This window comes from Ascaphus truei, chromosome 3, assembly GCF_040206685.1.
Source record: "Ascaphus truei isolate aAscTru1 chromosome 3, aAscTru1.hap1, whole genome shotgun sequence".
Classification (NCBI taxonomy): Eukaryota; Metazoa; Chordata; class Amphibia; order Anura; family Ascaphidae; genus Ascaphus; species Ascaphus truei.
In genome coordinates, this window is record NC_134485.1 from 276,041,643 (window position 1) to 276,060,131 (window position 18,489).

The window sequence follows — 18,489 nt, forward strand, 5'->3', positions numbered from 1 at the left end:
GTTATTGAGTAAATGAGGGCTACGTCTGCCTTATTTAACTAGTGTATCTCTGCTGCTCTGAGATGAGGTGCAACAAAGTTGCAACAAAGCTGTCTGGGGAACAAAGTTTCTATTTGCCCTGCTCTATATAAATGACCTCACTCTTAACTGGGAGAAAATAATCGCCAGATATCAGGGAGACCGTGCTGGTGAGGACCTTCTCTACCTGGCTGCTCAAATTAGGCTGCACTAACCTGCCGGGTAAATATCCTCTGGTCTTGAGAAACTGAGAATGATATATACAATCTGTACATTCAAATCAATAAATCAGAGGTGGAAACATATATAAAATACTTAGGAGACAGTCAGAGAATTTGGAAGCCCGTGTGTTTTTTTTTTTTTTTTTTTTGACGGGTCCAGATACCCCGCCCCCTCCTGTTCATGGCTCTGTGTCACAATATATGTGACTCACACCCACAGAGACTAAGGCAGAGTTTAGGTTGTGTTTATACCTGCACGCGCCAAAACAAGTAGCATAAATCCAATGAAAGTGCTCATACCGATGGCGACGGTCGCGGCGTGACGTACTGCAAAGCGGACAGCTGGGGAAGAGTAAAAAAAAATTTCCTCTGGGACAGCCGTGTCACGTGAGTGGTTCAGCCAATGAGGGCGGACCGCTCACGGCCACGCCACCGCGCCATACGTCCTTTGGAGCTTCTGGAACTTCTCGGACTGTGTCATTTGTAAAAACACCAATGTACAAAAGAGAGGCTAAGGCGTGCTCAATTTCTATAGTAAAGAAAAAGTGAAAAACTCCCAGTGATCCAGTTTTAATATATCAGTATATGACAATGGGTTAAAAATAGTGTCTTGGGGTATACCAAGAAAGGTAAAAAGGGATAGTACAGAAAAATTGGAAGAAAATAAAAACGAAAAAACATAAATTGATAAAAATAGGATGAACAGGACACATACAAATATGTAATACAGGGTGAGAGAAAGAAAGGGCCCTAAACAAAAAGCACTCTAGTATGCCTTGAAGTACAAATTCTCATAATCTTTATTAGATGGTTGTCACAGAACAATAGTTAAAAACAAAGCACAGAAAGTATAAAATAGGGCATGGATCCCCTGTACATGGCAAAACTTGACAAATCCTCCAGGGAGGATCCTGCGCAGGGAGTGACGCGGTGCTGGTTTGGTCTCTTGACTGCACGGGGCCTCTTGGTGAATAGGCGCACGTGCGCAGTGGAGTGTACTTAGGGAAATGACTGTCTGCCAGGTTATGATCCGGCATGGGGCGCCTTGGTTATTGATGGGACGGCACTTGATGACGTCACGGACATGCACACTGGCATCCGTAAGGCGCGAATTGCCCTCAGTCTAAATTCCCAGAGAAAGAGCTTTTAAACCGCTTGTAAATCACTAAATAGATCTGCTACAGCAGTGAGTAAGACAGCCACGCAAGGGGTGACTCCTTATGACATCATGCGCACGACGCACCAGGAAGGTATATTTGCCAGCATTGCCCTCTTTTGAGGGAGAGGGCGTTCTCACGATATAGTCTTATCATTGGTCCTTCAACTGTGACACCCATAGACTCACACAGTAACCTTATCGTGCACACACCTGTCTGTTCTTTGTACATCAGATTACTGATTGATTTCACCAGGTGATTACACTCATTAGCCCAATTAGATATCCTTTTTGAGCATGCATGTTACCCTGCCTACATCACCACTCCCAGTAGAAGGCTCTTGGCCGAAACGCGTAGGAGCAGGTCTAGTAGGCAGGATCCCCTGGTCTGTCCCCCCCTTGGGACACGTTATCATGCTCTGAGCTGTTGCTCCTTGTCTCCTCCTTCAATTTGCAGTGTACCTGACATTAGGTGATGTATTACAACCTGTTGCTGTTGGCTAAGGTGTGCTCCCTTGGCTTAATATTGTGTGTCTCTCTTACTTCTTTCGCACACTGTGTCACTTTAGACATACCCTAGAGAATTATGGGGATAAGAGTGTGTTGTTACTATGTGATTTGACCACTTAACCATAGCCACCGTAGTTTGGCCTGTTGTCAGCTTAACTGTGCTAACCTTGTCAGGTACTTTAGAGTGCAATCGTTGTCAATTTTGGTATTGGTTTTTGAAGTGAAACTTCTTAAGTGGCACCTCATTCGTGATGGGGCAAAAATGGATTGTGGAGACAGAAATGAAACGGATGTGACGTCAGTGCTGGCAGTTGAGGCCGGGCTGTGTTCTGGCTCAGCCCGACCCCAACACTGACATCACACCCGCTCCACAAATCAGATGCGGCGGCGGCGATAGCCGCCGGCGCCGCTCCTAATGGCCACCGCACCCCCCACACAGCCGCTGACATGCGGCGGCGGCGATAGCCGCCGGCGCCGCTCATAACGGCCGCCGTTCCCCGCCCGCTGCCTACTGCCGTGCCGCGCATGCGCGATGGCGCCAGTGACTCCTGGCTCCTGCTCGGGTAAAGTGGGAAGCGGGGGGGTTTGAGCAGGCCGCTTCCCACGCATACGGCAGGCCCGGTGCGGCCGCGTCTCAACCTTCCCCCACCCCTCTCCCCCCAATTACCCCCTCTATTCCTCCCCCCACACCCCCCCACCGGCATCATGGTGTTCTTCCCCGGGGGGGGGGGGGCGTCACACTCACATGGGCCTCCTCGCCGTATGTGCCGTCCTCCCTGCCCTGATCCCCGGCACTGCGGGGCAACACAACCTGTGCCCATCCCTCCTCCTACCACACTGCTCTGCCGCCGTGCTCGCAGGTGCAGGGGGTGAGGGGAGGTGCAGGTGAGGAGGTGAAGGGGGGTGATGTGAGGAGGTGAAGGGGGGTGATGTGAGGAGGTGAAGGGGGGGTGATGTGAGGAGGTGAAGGGGGGTGATGTGAGGAGGTGAAGGGGGGTGATGTGAGATGCAGGGGGGGTGATGTGAGGTGCAGGGGGGGTGATGTGAGGTGCAGGGGGGGTGATGTGAGGTGCAGGGGGGGTGATGTGAGGTGTAGGGGGGGTGATGTGAGGTGAGGGGGGTGATGTGAGGTGGAGGGGGGTGATGTGAGGTGCAGGGAGGTGATGTGAGGTGCAGGGGGGTGATGTGAGGTGAAGGGGGGTGATGTGAGGTGCAGGGGGGTGATGTGAGGTGCAGGGAGATGATGTAAGGTGCAGGGAGGTGCAGGGGGGTGATGTGAGGTGCAGGGAGATGATGTGAGGTGCAGGGGGGTGATGCGAGGTGCAGGGGTTTGATGCGAGGTGCAGGGGGGTGATGCGAGGTGCAGGGGGGTGATGCGAGGTGCAGGGGGGTGATGCGAGGTGCAGGAGGGTGATGCGAGGTGCAGGGGGTGATGCGAGGTGCAGGGGGGGATGTGAGGTGCAGGGGGGGATGCGAGGTGCAGGGGGGTGATGCGAGGTGCAGGGGGGTGATGCGAGGTGCAGGGGCATATGCGAGGTGCAGGGGCATATGCAAGGTGCAGGATGGGTGCGCATACATCACACATGCACACACACAGTCACACGCACACACACAGTCACACGCGCACACTACACAGTCACACGCACACACACACACAGTCACACGCACACACACACAGTCACACGCACACACACACAGTCACACGCACACACACACAGTCACATGCACACGCACACACACAGTCACACGCACGAGGAATTCACGCTTAGTGCAAATAGCTAATACAGGGGAAGTGTGCCGAGCACGCACATTCTAAGTCCAAATTTATTTGCGTTTTGTCAAAGAAATTGTATTTTGATTTTTAATTAAAACATCACAAACACAATTTCTGTGACAAACGTCAAAGAAGTTTCACTTACTATGCGTGTGCACAGCACACACAGCTTCTTTTTTTCCCATTGGGATATACCTGCTGGAGGATTTGTCAAGTTTTGCCATGTACAGGGGATCCATGCCCTATTTTATACTTTCTGTGCTTTGTTTTTAACTATTGTTCTGTGACAACCATCTAATAAAGATTATGTGAATTTGTACTTCAAGGCATACTAGAGTGCTTTTTGTTTAGGGCCCTTTCTTTCTCTCACCCTATTTACCTGCCCTTATAGCACCACCGACTTATCACTGTATATTGATGAAACTTTAGTGTCGGTATTTAGTTGCATTTATCTATCTTGCGGATGCGGGGTCCTCCTTTTCTCCCACAAAATATGTAATACACTTCAGATAAAATATATGCAATTGCCCTTACAGTGCATAAAGATAACCAGCATATCTTTATACCGTCTGTAAGGGAACTTGCATATATTTTATCTGAAGTGTATTACATATTCATTTGTGTGTCATGTTCATCTGATTGTTATTAATTGATGTTTTTTCGTTTTTATTTTGTTCCCATTTTTCTGTAATACCCTTTTTTTACTTTTCTTGGTATATCCCATTTGAACCCTGTGTCATACTTATATATTAAACCTGGATCACTGGCAGTTTTGCGCTTCTTTGTTTCTGTAGATCTTTTTCTAGACATGGTTGTTGTTCTCAGAGGCTGCAGTATCTCCACAAAAGATCTGTTTTGAAGTACCTTCTTTCTCTTCGTAAACACTATGCTAGATAAGTACTATTTGAGACTTTGTTCCGTATTTTTTTTATTTTTTTATTTTTTACTGTATAGTAGTTTTATTTATTGTTTATTGTTGGTGCATCTTTACCTTTATGTAAGACGCACTACTGCGATATTTGTTTTTCTTTGTTCTAGTCAATTTCTATAGTGTTCTTTAAGTGTTTTAATTAACTTTGGTTCTGTAGTGGTGCTCAGGTACTGGGATCATCCCCAATAGTCCTACAGACAATCAAGGGAGTCAAGAATAAAGTTACCTGTTTCTCGCATCATGGTGGCAGTCTGTCCGAGAATCATTCTAGGCCCGATACATTAGGTCTCGTATTTCCTATGTGGTTCTCTGGCATTTTCCGGTGCTTGAAGACACCTCATAGGTGTCTGGTAGAATGACACCACTTGGCATAAATGCTTTATTCTCTGTCCTTATTTCTCCTGTTGAGATTAACCCACTCTTCTCACTTGATTTTAGTTGTTAATTTTACTATCACTTACTACCACATGGGGGAGTAGACCTGCATTGAATAGTCTGGTAGAAATTATGGACGTGATGGAAAGGTATTGCTAGTTTAGTTTGCAGCGGATTTCAACTACAGTTTTAAACTCTCCTGCCCCCCCCCCCCCCCCTTATCTGTAGGGGCATATAGTCATTGCTGCCAATAATGCCTTGATAATTGCGTTCTTATTCACTTTGAGATTCTGGAGGGAAAAAACACTTCAAGCTTTTCAGACATTTGGTTAGATAAAACCCAGAGTTTTGAACTGATTAGGACAGATTTGTTGCACATTTGTTTTAGAAAAATAGTTGAATTAAAATGTCAAAATGTAGATTTAGTTAAGGAGCATGATCTAGTGATCGCACCGGCAGGCTTCTAGTGTGTGCTGAATAGATATATCTATCTATATCTCATATAAAAATATTACTTGAGCACATTTACATGTCTTAGACAGGTCTGCAACCCTGCTTTTTGCCATTATCACCTAGCATACAGGGCTTCCACTGCAGCAAGGGATTCTGGACAATGACATGCAAATGAGCACACGGTGCCACCTTTTGTCTCAAGTACACATTACATGGACAACCCTTAATGTATGCTGCTTTAAACACAGCTTTTAAACATAGCCTGGGATGAGATGCAAAGCCAATAAACCCACTCAGACAGACAGTTTCGACCTTGTGAGTCTCATCAGTGAGGTTGGTTGTACTGGCTTTGCAATTTGAGAGATGAATAGGTGTTCACCGCACATTATTTAGGTTATGGTGGGTGAAAAGGTGACTATAAACCCTCCACCGTATAGCATATAAAAATATTACTTGTGAGCACATTCACATGTCGTTGACAGGTCTACAACCCGGCTTTTCGCCATTCTCTCTTGGCATACAGTGCTTCCACTGCAGCCAGGGATTCTGGGTAATGACTGCAAATGAGCACACAGTGTGTCATTCTTTGTCTTATCCATTTTAAGATGGATCCCTATAAGCATGCTGCATTGCACAGCTTTTCAGCACAGCCTGGGTTAAAGAAGTGTATACTGTAGCCCATAAAACCTACTCACAGACAGCACAAATTGTTTTATTTTTCATTTCTTGAAGGATATGTAAATAGGGGTTCTATGCAAAAACAATCAAATGCACCGTGCCTTGGGTTGTCGACGTAAATCCATGCGCTTGCTGTAACATTGTCCAATATACAGACCCATGGCCACCTAGTGACGAATACAGACTTTTTCCAATGACTGTACATTCCCCCCTGACCCACAGTGTCTAAGGATGGGGCCATGGTGCCTTCGACTATGCGGAGGCTGTGGGAAAGCGGGTCCTTTCCCTGTCCAGGATGGACGGGCCGTGGGGGCGTCATGGAGCTGGTTCGTCCTCATTGGGCAAACCACTCGCGTGACCTCGCTGTCACGCCGAGAAATCAGTTTCAACTGATTTCTCATGCAACGCGCGCCCCCTCATGCTGCCGCCCGCGAGGTCTATGGGCACGATCAATGCCTTTTAGGCAATGTGATCGCACCCCGCGCGGTCTGCGGCAGTATGGACCTGTCCTTATGATATAAATAGCAGTGGTTTTTAACCTATTACCAACCCTAGAACCCTTTACAAATGTCTCCTAAATCAGCAGAAACCAGTTCACCTGTTCCTGTATACCTAACATTAAGTTTGCTGATGCGGGGCATACATATATTTTCTATAATGTAATAATTAAAAATGATATATTTTGACAGACTAAACGTTCTGGCAACATCTTTTGACCTAAATGAATTTGCACCAAATGTTACACCCTTCCTGGAAATCCCTATATTATCTTTCCTTTGGTGTAAGACTTCAGAGTGACACGTGAAAGGTTAATTCCATAAGCTGTCTCATTCCGTAGAGAAATCAACAATTTGTAGTTCTGAGAATGACACTTTTGTTTTGCACAACCTCTTTGTTGCACTAATACACACTATCAAATGGGCAAACCTTCATATCATGTCTGAAAGATGTTTTCATCCGTTATGGACCTACATTAAGTCACAAGAATCGCTAAAGGGAATATGATCACAGCCTTTGAACAAGACAACCTTGTTTTGTGGTAATTGTTCTGCTTTCTGGATGAATTTGGGTGCCAAATATTTTTAATAAAGCTTTTGTTCATTAAAAATGTATCGGTGGCTTCCTGAGACTTACTGGATCGTCTGAGGACATCCTGCCTTCAAATATTACAGCATACAAAAGCTTTCTTCTTACATCGGTATGCTAAACGCTGGGAGCTTTTCAACTTCTTGTGATATGTTTGTTGTTCGCAATCTTTCAGGGCCTGGCCCCCTGTTAGGCATGTCCTACAATAAAGAATGCAATTCCTTAATCTGTGGCATGTGACAGAAGAATCTTCTACATTTGTATTCTGTAAAACCTAATTTTTGAAAGTTTACAGCCATAAGCATCAGTTGGTTAGTAAAGATATCTTCACAAACTATTTTCCAATAACAGTAGCTTTAGTTCGTAGTAATCCAAGCGCACACTTTTTTTGCGAATTGTTTAAGTTTTTTTCCAACATAGGATTGAAGCAGGGGGTCTTCGGGGCTGAACCCCATTCATTCCAGCTCCCTGCTCCTGGAGATACTTACCACCGTAGTAGGTGCCATTAGCCTCTCTGCTCGGCTACCAGGATCACGTAATGGCAGCGTTTCAAAGCGTATGGGCCAATAGGAAGTCGTGACATCATCCAGTGCCGCTTCACATTGGCCCATGTGACATGGGAGCTTTAAAAGCGCAGATACCCCGGCACTCCCTACAGAGATAAGTATATCTGGAAGCAGGGGGTCCCCAAAGCTGAAATTAATGGGGTACAGCTCCGGAGACCCTCTGCTTCCATCCCATGTAAAAAAAAAAAAAAAAAGATGAGATGTGCACTCATATCGAAGTCTCTGCAGCTTTCTCATTAATCGGGCTACTTTCACCCATTTGACATGGTTTTATATGACTGGCATTTATTTATTTTTTTCAACTTTACTCTGTACATTGCAAAAGTTTTCATGGGTAGAACTTGTTTGGTTCCGATTTGCTATTTTTGCGATGTTATTCTATTGACTGAGCATTATTTATGAACCCGAAATGAATAAACAGCGGTTTACGATTGCATTGGATTGGCGTTACAATTTTTGGGGGGACATTTTTTACTGTGACTTGTTGCGGTCTGGCCTTGGGGACAGGGAAGCACTTACTCCCTGCCGGTCACATTATAGAAATGTGGGCAGAGAGGTGTACATTGGACACTCCTGGTTGCCCCCGTTTGCCTAAAATGTTCTTGCTGTGCGCAGTGATGACTGACCTGTCAATCACCTTTGCTACCAGCAACATCGCTCAGCGACATCAGACAGATCTGACGTGCTGAGATCAGCAGCGATGGTGATTGCCGGGTTGTCACCGCCGCTCAGTGGGGAGAGCGGGAGGTTTGGAGATGGGACAGCAGAGGCTGGGGGAGGAGCTACTCAGAGAGCTGGTGTTTAATTTGGTGGGGTGGTGGGGGGGCTTTATTTGGTCTATGGGATTTGTATATATAATTTCTATACACTTGGATTGTGTGTATTATGCATGTATATATATTTGGTATACATTTGTTTGTATCACATCGTTTGTGTGTGCGCGCACGCCGTTTTGATATTTGAGCTGCTTGTCCCCTAGTTTAACATTTGCCTACCAGCCTATGGAAAGAGATCTGAAAGCTCAAGGCCACCACAATACAGGAACTCATTATCTGGTATTTACCAGCGATCATTTGTCTTTTAGTTCTTCACAAGTAGAATGATTTAGTTGGCTGGAACAGGTTATACTGGATTGTAGAAGACCCTTTAATGAGCATTACAAAGGATTGAAGTAGGGGGTGTCAGAAGCTGAACCCCATTAACAGCCCTGGGGACCCCCTGATTTTTCAAAGATACAGAGGTCTGTAGGGGGTGCTAGTCGCTGCTCTGCTACCAGAGCTCACATATTGGCAGCGTTTCAAAGCACCTGCGCGCCAACAGGAAGCAGTGATGTCGTCATGTTCAGCTTCCACATGACGCAGCAAATTTAAACTTTGCTGAGATACGGGCACCCCATATGGAGGTCTGTATCTTGGGAAGCAGGAGTTCCCCAGAGGTGAAACTAATGGGGTTCAGCTCCGGAGACCCCCTGCTTTTTGTGTGTGTGTGCATGAATTAAACCTTTTAATAAGACTAAGCTATTGTATGTGTATGCAATTTCTATATATCATTAATGTTTTATTATAAATTCTTATGCAAAACTAATAAATTAATAATTTTCTTTTTCTAGAGCATCTCATATGATAATTTCACTCGTTGAAAACTACCCTGATTATCTTGTTATGAACCTTGATAAGGTAAGAATGTATTATTTTTGGATTGGGGGGAGGGTGGGAGGAGGAGAGAGTATGTTTAAAACCTGTCCTTTATCTTGCTACCTCCATCTGCTGCTGTATTTTGCAATAGATCATTTGCCTTGTGATGCATTCAGAAATCACAAAACTGTTTGAACTTTAGTGTAAGGCTAAGGCCCCGCTCCCTCAGTCAGCGCGCCCGCACTGCAGACAGGCGTCGCGCTGACAGGCACAGACCGCGATATGCGGTCTGTAGGGAGCTGGGAAGGGGGCGGGGGCGTGGCCAAAACGGGTGGGGGGTGCGGCCATGACGTGAGGGGGCTGGACCATCGCACAGCTCCACAGCGCTGACGCCCATCAGCCCCTCAGCCCCTGCAATTGACCGCTCCCTGCGGTCTGTAGGGAGCTGGGGGCGTGGTTTGAGCATGGCGGCGTGATTTGAGCGGAAGGGCTCTCGTGCTGTCTCCCCCCAACCTGTCGGTCCCTCTCCCCCCTGTCGGTCCCCCTCTCCCGGAGCAGGGGCAGCATGCGAAATGGGCACCAGAGGGTGGGGGGTCGGCGCTATGCACGGCTGCACAGACAGGGTGGCCGCCTCCCTCCCCGTAGCCGCCTCCTTTCCCTCCTCATTGGCTGAGTGCTGCACCACGTGACGCGTCAGCGCTTCTGATCACAAGAAGCTTGCAGCATCGGCCGTCTGACGCGTCACAGCACGCAGTCAGCCATGTATGAAGGAGCCAGCGGGGACCGGGGACCTTCAGACTGGAGGAAAGGAGCTGGTGGCCCGCGGCCGCGCGTGCCGCCGGCCGCAGCGGGTTCGCAGCCTAAGATCACTGCTGAAATTTTTCCAGTTCATTTATATTCGTTAAGGCAAAAGCCCAACAACACAATGTGTTGCTTGTCCGTCAAGCACTGAGGGGCATAACACTGGGAATAAAAGTATGGTCTGAGAATGCTCAGTAACTGAAATGTGATACGTGTGTGTTTTACACAATAAACATGTTTGGAAATTGTATTTGCTTAGAACGGACAGTTTCTCTAACATTTGTTAAGTTAGGCTGCGCTTATAGTGCCAGCGTCGTCACGTCAAAACAAATGCATTGTCGCCATCATCGGCGCTTATAGTGCACGCGACCAAGCCAATTGGAGAGCTTCTCCGTCCCTCTGCCTTGCCCTTTTATGACGTCACTGGCCTTGTTGCCAGCGACGTCGCCTAAACTTGTATTACAACTATCGCAATGGCGACGGGTGACGTCATCAGTCGCGTCGCCGGCACTGTAAGCACAGCCTAACAAATGAAGACCGTGAATGAATAGTGGAAGAAAAGTTACTTTAAAAAAATGTTTTTTTATGGAATGTTTGCTTCTGATTAAGTATTTATAAGCTTTTTGCGTTTTCATTCCTTGTCTTGCACAGCTTGATTACTGTGCCAGTTTGAACAATCTCAGAGCCATCTCGGATCGTCCCAACTACAAGTTCTTACAGGTGTGGTAGACAATGAACAATTGAAGGTGCTGACCCACCCAGGGGATCGTAACACGGTCTGTGTATATTGTATTGTGATTGAAATGTTATTTTTTTGCCTCTTATTAACAATGATGTGCTTTATCCCTCTACCCATACTCTTATAATAATCACATTCTCGACCCCATACAAGTACAAAATCTGAATATAAAATAAAACAAAGGGGGAAAAAAAGGCAGTATGATGACATTGTATTAGATCAAGCAATCGTTTGCACGATAGAGAAATAAATATGTACGCTCTAAAAGTTCCCTAACCAAAATCGAAGCCGCTTGCTCTGCTAGTCACACACAAGCAACTTTGAATAGCCCGCCCACGCTCTTACTACCGGAGACTGCGAATCTGATTGGCTCATGATTCTTGTAGTATGTTCAGTTTCATTCACAAAACTCAGCAGCCAATCAACGCGTGGGAACTTTCCCAAGCAACAAATCAGAGCCAAGGTGGCTAGGAAAGCAGAGTCAGCAGGCAATCCGAAATAGCCAAGAGACATGTGCAAGCCTGCCACCTCTCACCATGGCTAACTCAATGCCACCCGCTGGGCAGGCTCCACCAGGTCTGGCAAAACAAGTGGCAGCCCGGAGGACTGCCATTGATCTTTGGACCTGGTGCTCTGCCTTTCCCCACTGACCAAATGCTATTCACACCTTCGGGCATCCTCTGGCTGCTTTGAACTGCGATGCCAAGCAGACTTACCGGCGCCTATGGGTTAACTCGGCAATCTGTTTGGACATCGGTTCCAAATGTAAAAAGCACATTACATTAAACTATATTTGAATACACTTCTGAGTCTCTGGATACAGGGGACAGAAAAGGGAAAATATTGTAGTTTTATTTCTATCTGCCTTATTCCCCACACACTTTCCCTGGGACTCTCTGAGTGCCCTCAACCTCATATACTGTTGGGGCACCCACACACTTTATACTGGTTTTGGGTCACCTTGGCACTAGCTTGGGTACCCCCCTTAACCTAGGGATTCCTTCAGCTACAGGGAAACATGTTTTATCCCTGTGCCTCATTCTCCTCCCTCCACCCCCCCCACATCCCCTCCTTGGAATTCATACCCTAGCAATCCCTGCTCGCTGGCATGCCTGGAAAGGGATAAACACAAATACTTTTAATACATACATTATAACACAGTGATACAATGTTACTGGATCCAAGAGCTGACTCTCTGTGGGACCCTTATACACAGAACAGGGGTAACCAAAACGGGCTTGACCTTTATTAGAGAGCCTGGTTACCCCCTCCCGTCACGTGTTCCTTTTTTCATCTTTATAAAAGCTCATGGTGTTAATGTTGTGAATTCTTGCATTCATACTGATGTTGGGGTTCCTTGCTTGATACATTTTGTGGTTAAAGGAATAAGCCTTGAAATCGGTGTACTTTTTTTTTTTTTTTTTTAAGTTATGCACTTCATTCATTTATTTGTTGGTCATTAATCTTGACTTAAATTGGGGGATTTGCTACAGCAATGTTCTCCCTCATTTATAAAGCATGCATATCCTTTGAATGTTATCTTAAATGCTCAAAGCGAATAATACTACAATTTCTTTGGACTAGTCGCTTCTTGCACTTAAACATTACACAGTTACGGCGTATAATTACACAGTTACGGCGTATAATCAGTAGCACCCGGCGCAATTTTAGAAATACCAGTATTAACATGGATCTATTAATAAGGGTTAATTTGACTAATGTCTTTGAAGAGGGTGAGAAATATATCCCAACTTATACACAATTAAATTAGATGCAATTAATCAGTGTGTGTGTGTATGTATATATCTATATATCTATATATATATATAGATATATATATATAGATATATATAGATATATATAGATATATATATATAGATATATATCACTTGCAACATATTTTTGCGCACCTGAAATTCAATAGTGTGTGCGTGTGGACACGCTCACATACACCAATAATACATATATATATTTTTTTCCCCCGCAGGGTAATATCTGTGACTCGCATTATATAAAGCTGCTCTTTGAAACAGAAAATATTGATGTTGTGTTACATTTTGCTGCACAAACCCACGTAGGTAAGCAATTTGAGCAATGTTGCACTCCAAGCGCCTTTTGTTATTTTTAACATTTATTTTATAATAGGTTGTTCAACATCAAATCATTTGTGCAGGGGGATCTTCCCACCTCTTTGGTTGTTAATTAGTTAAAAGTAGTGTGTAGTTTTCGGTATTTTTTTTAAAATGATCTCTTCCCCCCTTAATATCTGAAGTTTTTTATCTTCATTTTATAAAGTGCAGTGCAGATCTATTGTACAGCACAGTGTACTTAATATTTGCATGCCTTCCAGTAATGTTACAATATGTAATATAAATTATGAATGGATCTGGAGTGAATGTCGTTTAATGCCAATGTCCCTGAACATTTGTATGTATATAATCTCCAGTCTTTTTCTGTAGAATCTCTGTTCTTTTAGACTTGATTTATTTTTCATAGATACTTTTTATTATACCCTGTCAAGCTCCTCTTCATACAGGATGTTATGCCCCATATATGTCCTTCCCTGAACATCAAGTTGAATACGCAGTTTACCCCATGGAATAAGAACCATGTGATGTAGCTTGTCTTGTGTACAACATTTCAATAGAGGAATAAACAAAAGAGTGTTTTCAAAGCATTTCATTTTTGAATTGATTTGTCTCTGAATTAATACTAGCTACAAGCTCACTGGTTACAGTTCTATACTTGGTACAACTTTTTATTTGTTCTACTGTTTACAATTCGCTCCCATTATTGACGCTAATCTTGTTTAACCCACAATCGCTTGGTGCAGCGATCCTTTAGTCGCTAGCAGGCCTCCCATGTTCCGATAGTATTTACCTCTCCAAATGCAGTCTTCCCCTAGAAAACATGAGTGTTCAGAATGCTGCATTCCTAGTATGACGTTCCCTGTACGTCGAGGGTCTTAGCGTGCCGGCCTTCATAATGTGAATCTGGGGGCACTCGGAGGCCAAATGTCTCCCCTTCAAAGTCGCTTAATGTAAGCGTGTTCTGTTAAAGAATAGTTAGGGCAATGCTGGAGCCTGGTGAGTGCCAACCTTTTTTTTTTTTTTTTGTCATTTGGTGGTAATGGTACCCATTATAGTGATGACACTACAAGCAATTCACAGTGGCTAAAAACTCTCAAATGAGACATTGGAGGATGCTTAAGTTGTGACTCCTTTTTGTTTTAGATCTTTCCTTTTTGCATTCCTTTATATTTACTTACGTGAACACTTATGGTACTCACGTTCTTCTCAACGCTGCTCATGGAGCTGGGATAGAAAAGTTTGTCTATATAAGTACAGATGAAGTATATGGCGGTAGCCTTGATGAGGTAAGAAACGGAAACTGAATGACCTCCTCCTGCATTGCTATATCAGAGCAGCCTTAGGCCCAGATCACAACGCTGGTAAGGCTGGTCTTGTAGCATGACATTGCTTAAATTAAAAACAGATATTGTGTTCCCTGAGGTTAACGTGTATCCTCTAATCCAGGGGTGCGCAAACTACTTGAGCTGCGCTCCCATGCCTGGGGGTCGCAGTGTTCTCGCCCCCCCTCCAATGAATCGGCGTCAAATGACGTTGCGGGTCATGTGACGTCACGTGACTCCAGCGCGTCATTTGACTCATGTTGCCATGGTGACGCGTCACCAGGGAGCAGGTAAGTGAGTTACAGAGGCCTCACACCTCCCCTGGCATTTAATTTAAATGCTGTTGGGAAGAGCGCAGGGCCTCTGTAACCGCCATCGCCCCCACTAGAAATTCTCCCGCCCCCCAGTTAGCGCATCACTGCTCTAATCTACTTATATGCAAAAACAGTCGTTCTATGTACTTTATACTTAAATTGTTATTGTAACAAAGTCTTGACCGTCTAATAAAGTGATTTTATTCTAGTCTTGGCGTTACTCCGATTTAAACCCTGAAATAGTATTTAACTCCAGTTGAGAGAGGAGAGAAAAGGGAAATAACGCTGGAATTAGCACTATATATTTTAGATATTGCTTAACTGGGGCGTTGCACTCATTCCGATTCCATAAAAGCCTTATTTTAGGGTTTGGATGTTGGTAACACCAAGTTTAAGTATGGCCCTAACTATTGTTATGTTGAGTCCCCCCGTGTTATCCTTGGCCCACTTTTCAGGTTATGCGATCTTATGGTAATGCCTCGTTTGCATGTAATTTAACATGAACGGATGTTCTAGTCAACACACTGCATTTTACGTGAGAAACATGATTACACGTAGCTTTGTGGATCTGGGCCTTAATCTATTTAATGCATCTATACATATTTGAGGCACAACTAGACACAGTGAAACACAAAGCTGTGGTATCCGTGTGACTTTAGAATAGGGCAGTGACCGCTCCATATCCATGGTCATCCATATTTCCTTGCAATCTCTGTATCTGCTAAAAAGTGACGTTACTGAAACGACTAATTCTACATGTGAAGGGCAGACATATTGTACAGCACAATGTACTTCATATGTGCAACATGTCTTTGTGGGAAATTTTACTTTTTATCTAATATACGTTTTGAATGGATATGGAGTGCTGGTTCTTTTATTCCAAAGTCTCTGAAAATGTGAATTGGGGGGAAATAAATCTTTACTCCCATAGGTTTTAGCAGGATGTTATTAACATTATTGCTAGCCTTTTAATCTAGAATCTGTGCAGCCCTTAACATCATTCCAGTTCGTTGCCATCTTTTGATAATCATATTTCATTAGGAATTTGATGAAACCTCACCAAAACGGCCAACAAATCCATATGCGTCATCTAAAGCAGCTGCAGAAAGCTTTGTGCTGTCTTTCTGGGAAAGATACAAGGTAAGGAGACACAGAGCTAGCCAAGAATTCATTAGCACAAGGCGTCTTAGTTCAATTCAGTAGGGTTATGTGTGGAAATTAAGCATCATGCAGCCATATGTTCTGAAGTGTGAAAATAATTACATAGACTGCTGGATGTATTCAGAATGTAGACCAAACTATACCACCTGCTCTGCAATGCACCAGATGTCATTAAATTCTTTCATGGTGATAATTGTTTACCCTAGACAAGTAAAAGCTGTAAGCTATCCAAAGGAAAACTGTGATATCTGGTAACGTATTGGATGTCAGAAGTTTTCTGAACGAGATATTTACACCGTCCCTCTTGAGTGCTACTGGAATTCCTATATTCCAGCTCCCCTCCTTCTACGGTATTTAGGTCTGCGCATTAAAGTAAACACATGGCTACACGTATTGAAACTAACTCATGTTATAAATTTTTCTAAAGAGAAAGTTTTTAATATAGCCCCACACCTTAATTCAGGGGTGCACAAACATTTTAGGTTGCCCTCCCCGCTCTTCGGCATCTCTCTGCCATAGACTCGTGTCCGGAGAAGCCGGAGAGAAGGTAAGAGGCAGTTACAGTGGCCCGTGCTCTCCCCCATCCATCAATTTAAATGTTGTGGGCCTCTGTAAGCATGACGCCCCCCAGTTTGCGCACCCCTGCCTTAATTTATAACCAGCATAAAGGAGTAACACACCTTGATTTGAATGCACATCTTCCTTTGTATTCCTCTGCACCGCGTGGTTTAACATCTGTTTGCAATTTCCTTGATGTAGGGAAGCACATGCGTTGACACTCACATCCATTACTTTAATGGCTAGCTCAACAGACAATCCGCTGGAGATCACAAGGAAGCCGGATTTGCATGAAGAATATAAACACTTTATTTGTTTTTCATTTTTTTAAATAGTCAGGACACTTGACCAATTGGAATTATTACTATGATCCATTGTGACATGTATCAAAATGAGTAACTTGAAGAATACATTTCTTTTCTACTAAATTGGTTTTGAAAAAAAAAAAATATATACATATACATATACACAGTGTTCGACAAATCACCCAAAAATCTACTCGCTCAACCAAAAAATCTACTCGCCACCTAGTCCCGCCCCCAACCCACCCCTAGTAACCGCCCCCAAAGCACCCCTAGTCCCGCCCCCAACCCCGCTTTAAAATAAAATATATAATTAAAATACATTTAATAAATTCCTAGTCAGAACAACATTCGTTTTTGACAAATGTAGTGTGTGTGTGTGTGTGTGTGTGTGTGTGTGTGTGTGTGTGTGTGTGTGTGTGTGTGTGTGTGTGTGTGTGTGTGTGTATATCTAAAGCAGTAATCCCGCCTGGGATTTTACCTGATCCGCAGTCCCTCAATGTCCAGGTACCTCATTCCCGCAATGTTATAAGTTGGAGGGGATGTGTTCCCTACCTGTCTTCTGGGTTAGGGGGGATTCCGATGTCTTCCGTGTGAAGCTTGAGTCAGATCTGGAAGAAAGCAGTATAGGTTATTTTGGTGTAGTATAGGACAGTTAAGATATATAGGGTAAATAAGATATCCAGATACAGAGGGAGGGGGAGAGAGGGAGAGAGGGAGAGGAGACCAGAGAGGGGGGGGGCAGGGGTGACTGACTGATTGGGGGGGGGGAGGTACCTCTGGTGTCACACATACTCCCATACACACATACACATTCTCCTATATATATATATATACATACACACACACACACACACACATACATACAAACACTCCCACATACATACACACACTCCCACATACATACACACACTCCCACATACATACACGCACTCCCACGCACATACACGCACTCCCACGTACATACACACACTCCCGCGTACATACACACACTCCCGCGTACATACACACACTCCCGCGTACATACACACACTCCCGCGTACATACACACACTCCCGCGTACATACACACACTCCCGCGTACATACACACACTCCCGCGTACATACACACACTCCCGCGTACATACACACACTCCCGCGTACATACACACACTCCCGCGTACATACACACACTCCCGCGTACATACACACACTCCCGCGTACATACACACACTCCCGCGTACATACACACACTCCCGCGTACATACACACACTCCCGCGTACATACACACACTCCCACGTACATACACACACTCCCACACACATATGTACACACCTATATACACACACAAAGGCCGCGACCAGCACCACCACGCTCCCCCGCCCATCTCCTGCTCCGCTCCCACATGAGGGGGCTTCCCCCGCTCCCATCACCCGGCGCACTCTCTGACGCGGGAGCGGGGGGGGAAGCGGGGACATGAGGGGGCATCCCCCGCTCACATCACCCGCCGCGCTCTCTGACACGGGACCGGGGGGGACATGAGGGGGCATCCCCCGCTCCCATCACCATAACTGCGGGCAGCAGGAGCACCGGGGAGGGGAGGGAGGTGGAGGAAGGCACAGATAATACTTACTGTGTCCTCCATCCTCCATGGAAAAAAAAATGGCCGCTCGTTGGGGGCTGGCTCATATAGAGCCTGGCCGCGCGCCCACAAAGCCTGGGAGCGCGCACCAATCATCTGCCAGGTAGGGGGAGTTTTTTTTTTTTTCAGCCAGCGCGAGCAGGAAAATTTCAGCGCGAGCCAGGCTCATATATATGCA

At 45.1% G+C, this 18,489-nt stretch overlaps 1 protein-coding gene across 2 annotated transcripts in view; it reads left to right on the forward strand.

The window, feature by feature from the left end:
* TGDS (TDP-glucose 4,6-dehydratase) overlaps positions 1-18,489 on the forward strand; it is a 34,789-nt gene that overhangs the window by 1,124 nt on the left and 15,176 nt on the right. For both annotated transcript variants that reach the window (XM_075590863.1, XM_075590862.1), the window contains exons 2-6: positions 9,378-9,444; positions 10,855-10,923; positions 12,930-13,020; positions 14,176-14,318; positions 15,710-15,808. In XM_075590863.1, the coding sequence (XP_075446978.1) occupies positions 9,388-9,444; positions 10,855-10,923; positions 12,930-13,020; positions 14,176-14,318; positions 15,710-15,808 (459 nt within the window). In that variant the 5' untranslated portion in view covers positions 9,378-9,387. The remainder of the gene's footprint in view (positions 1-9,377; positions 9,445-10,854; positions 10,924-12,929; positions 13,021-14,175; positions 14,319-15,709; positions 15,809-18,489) is intronic.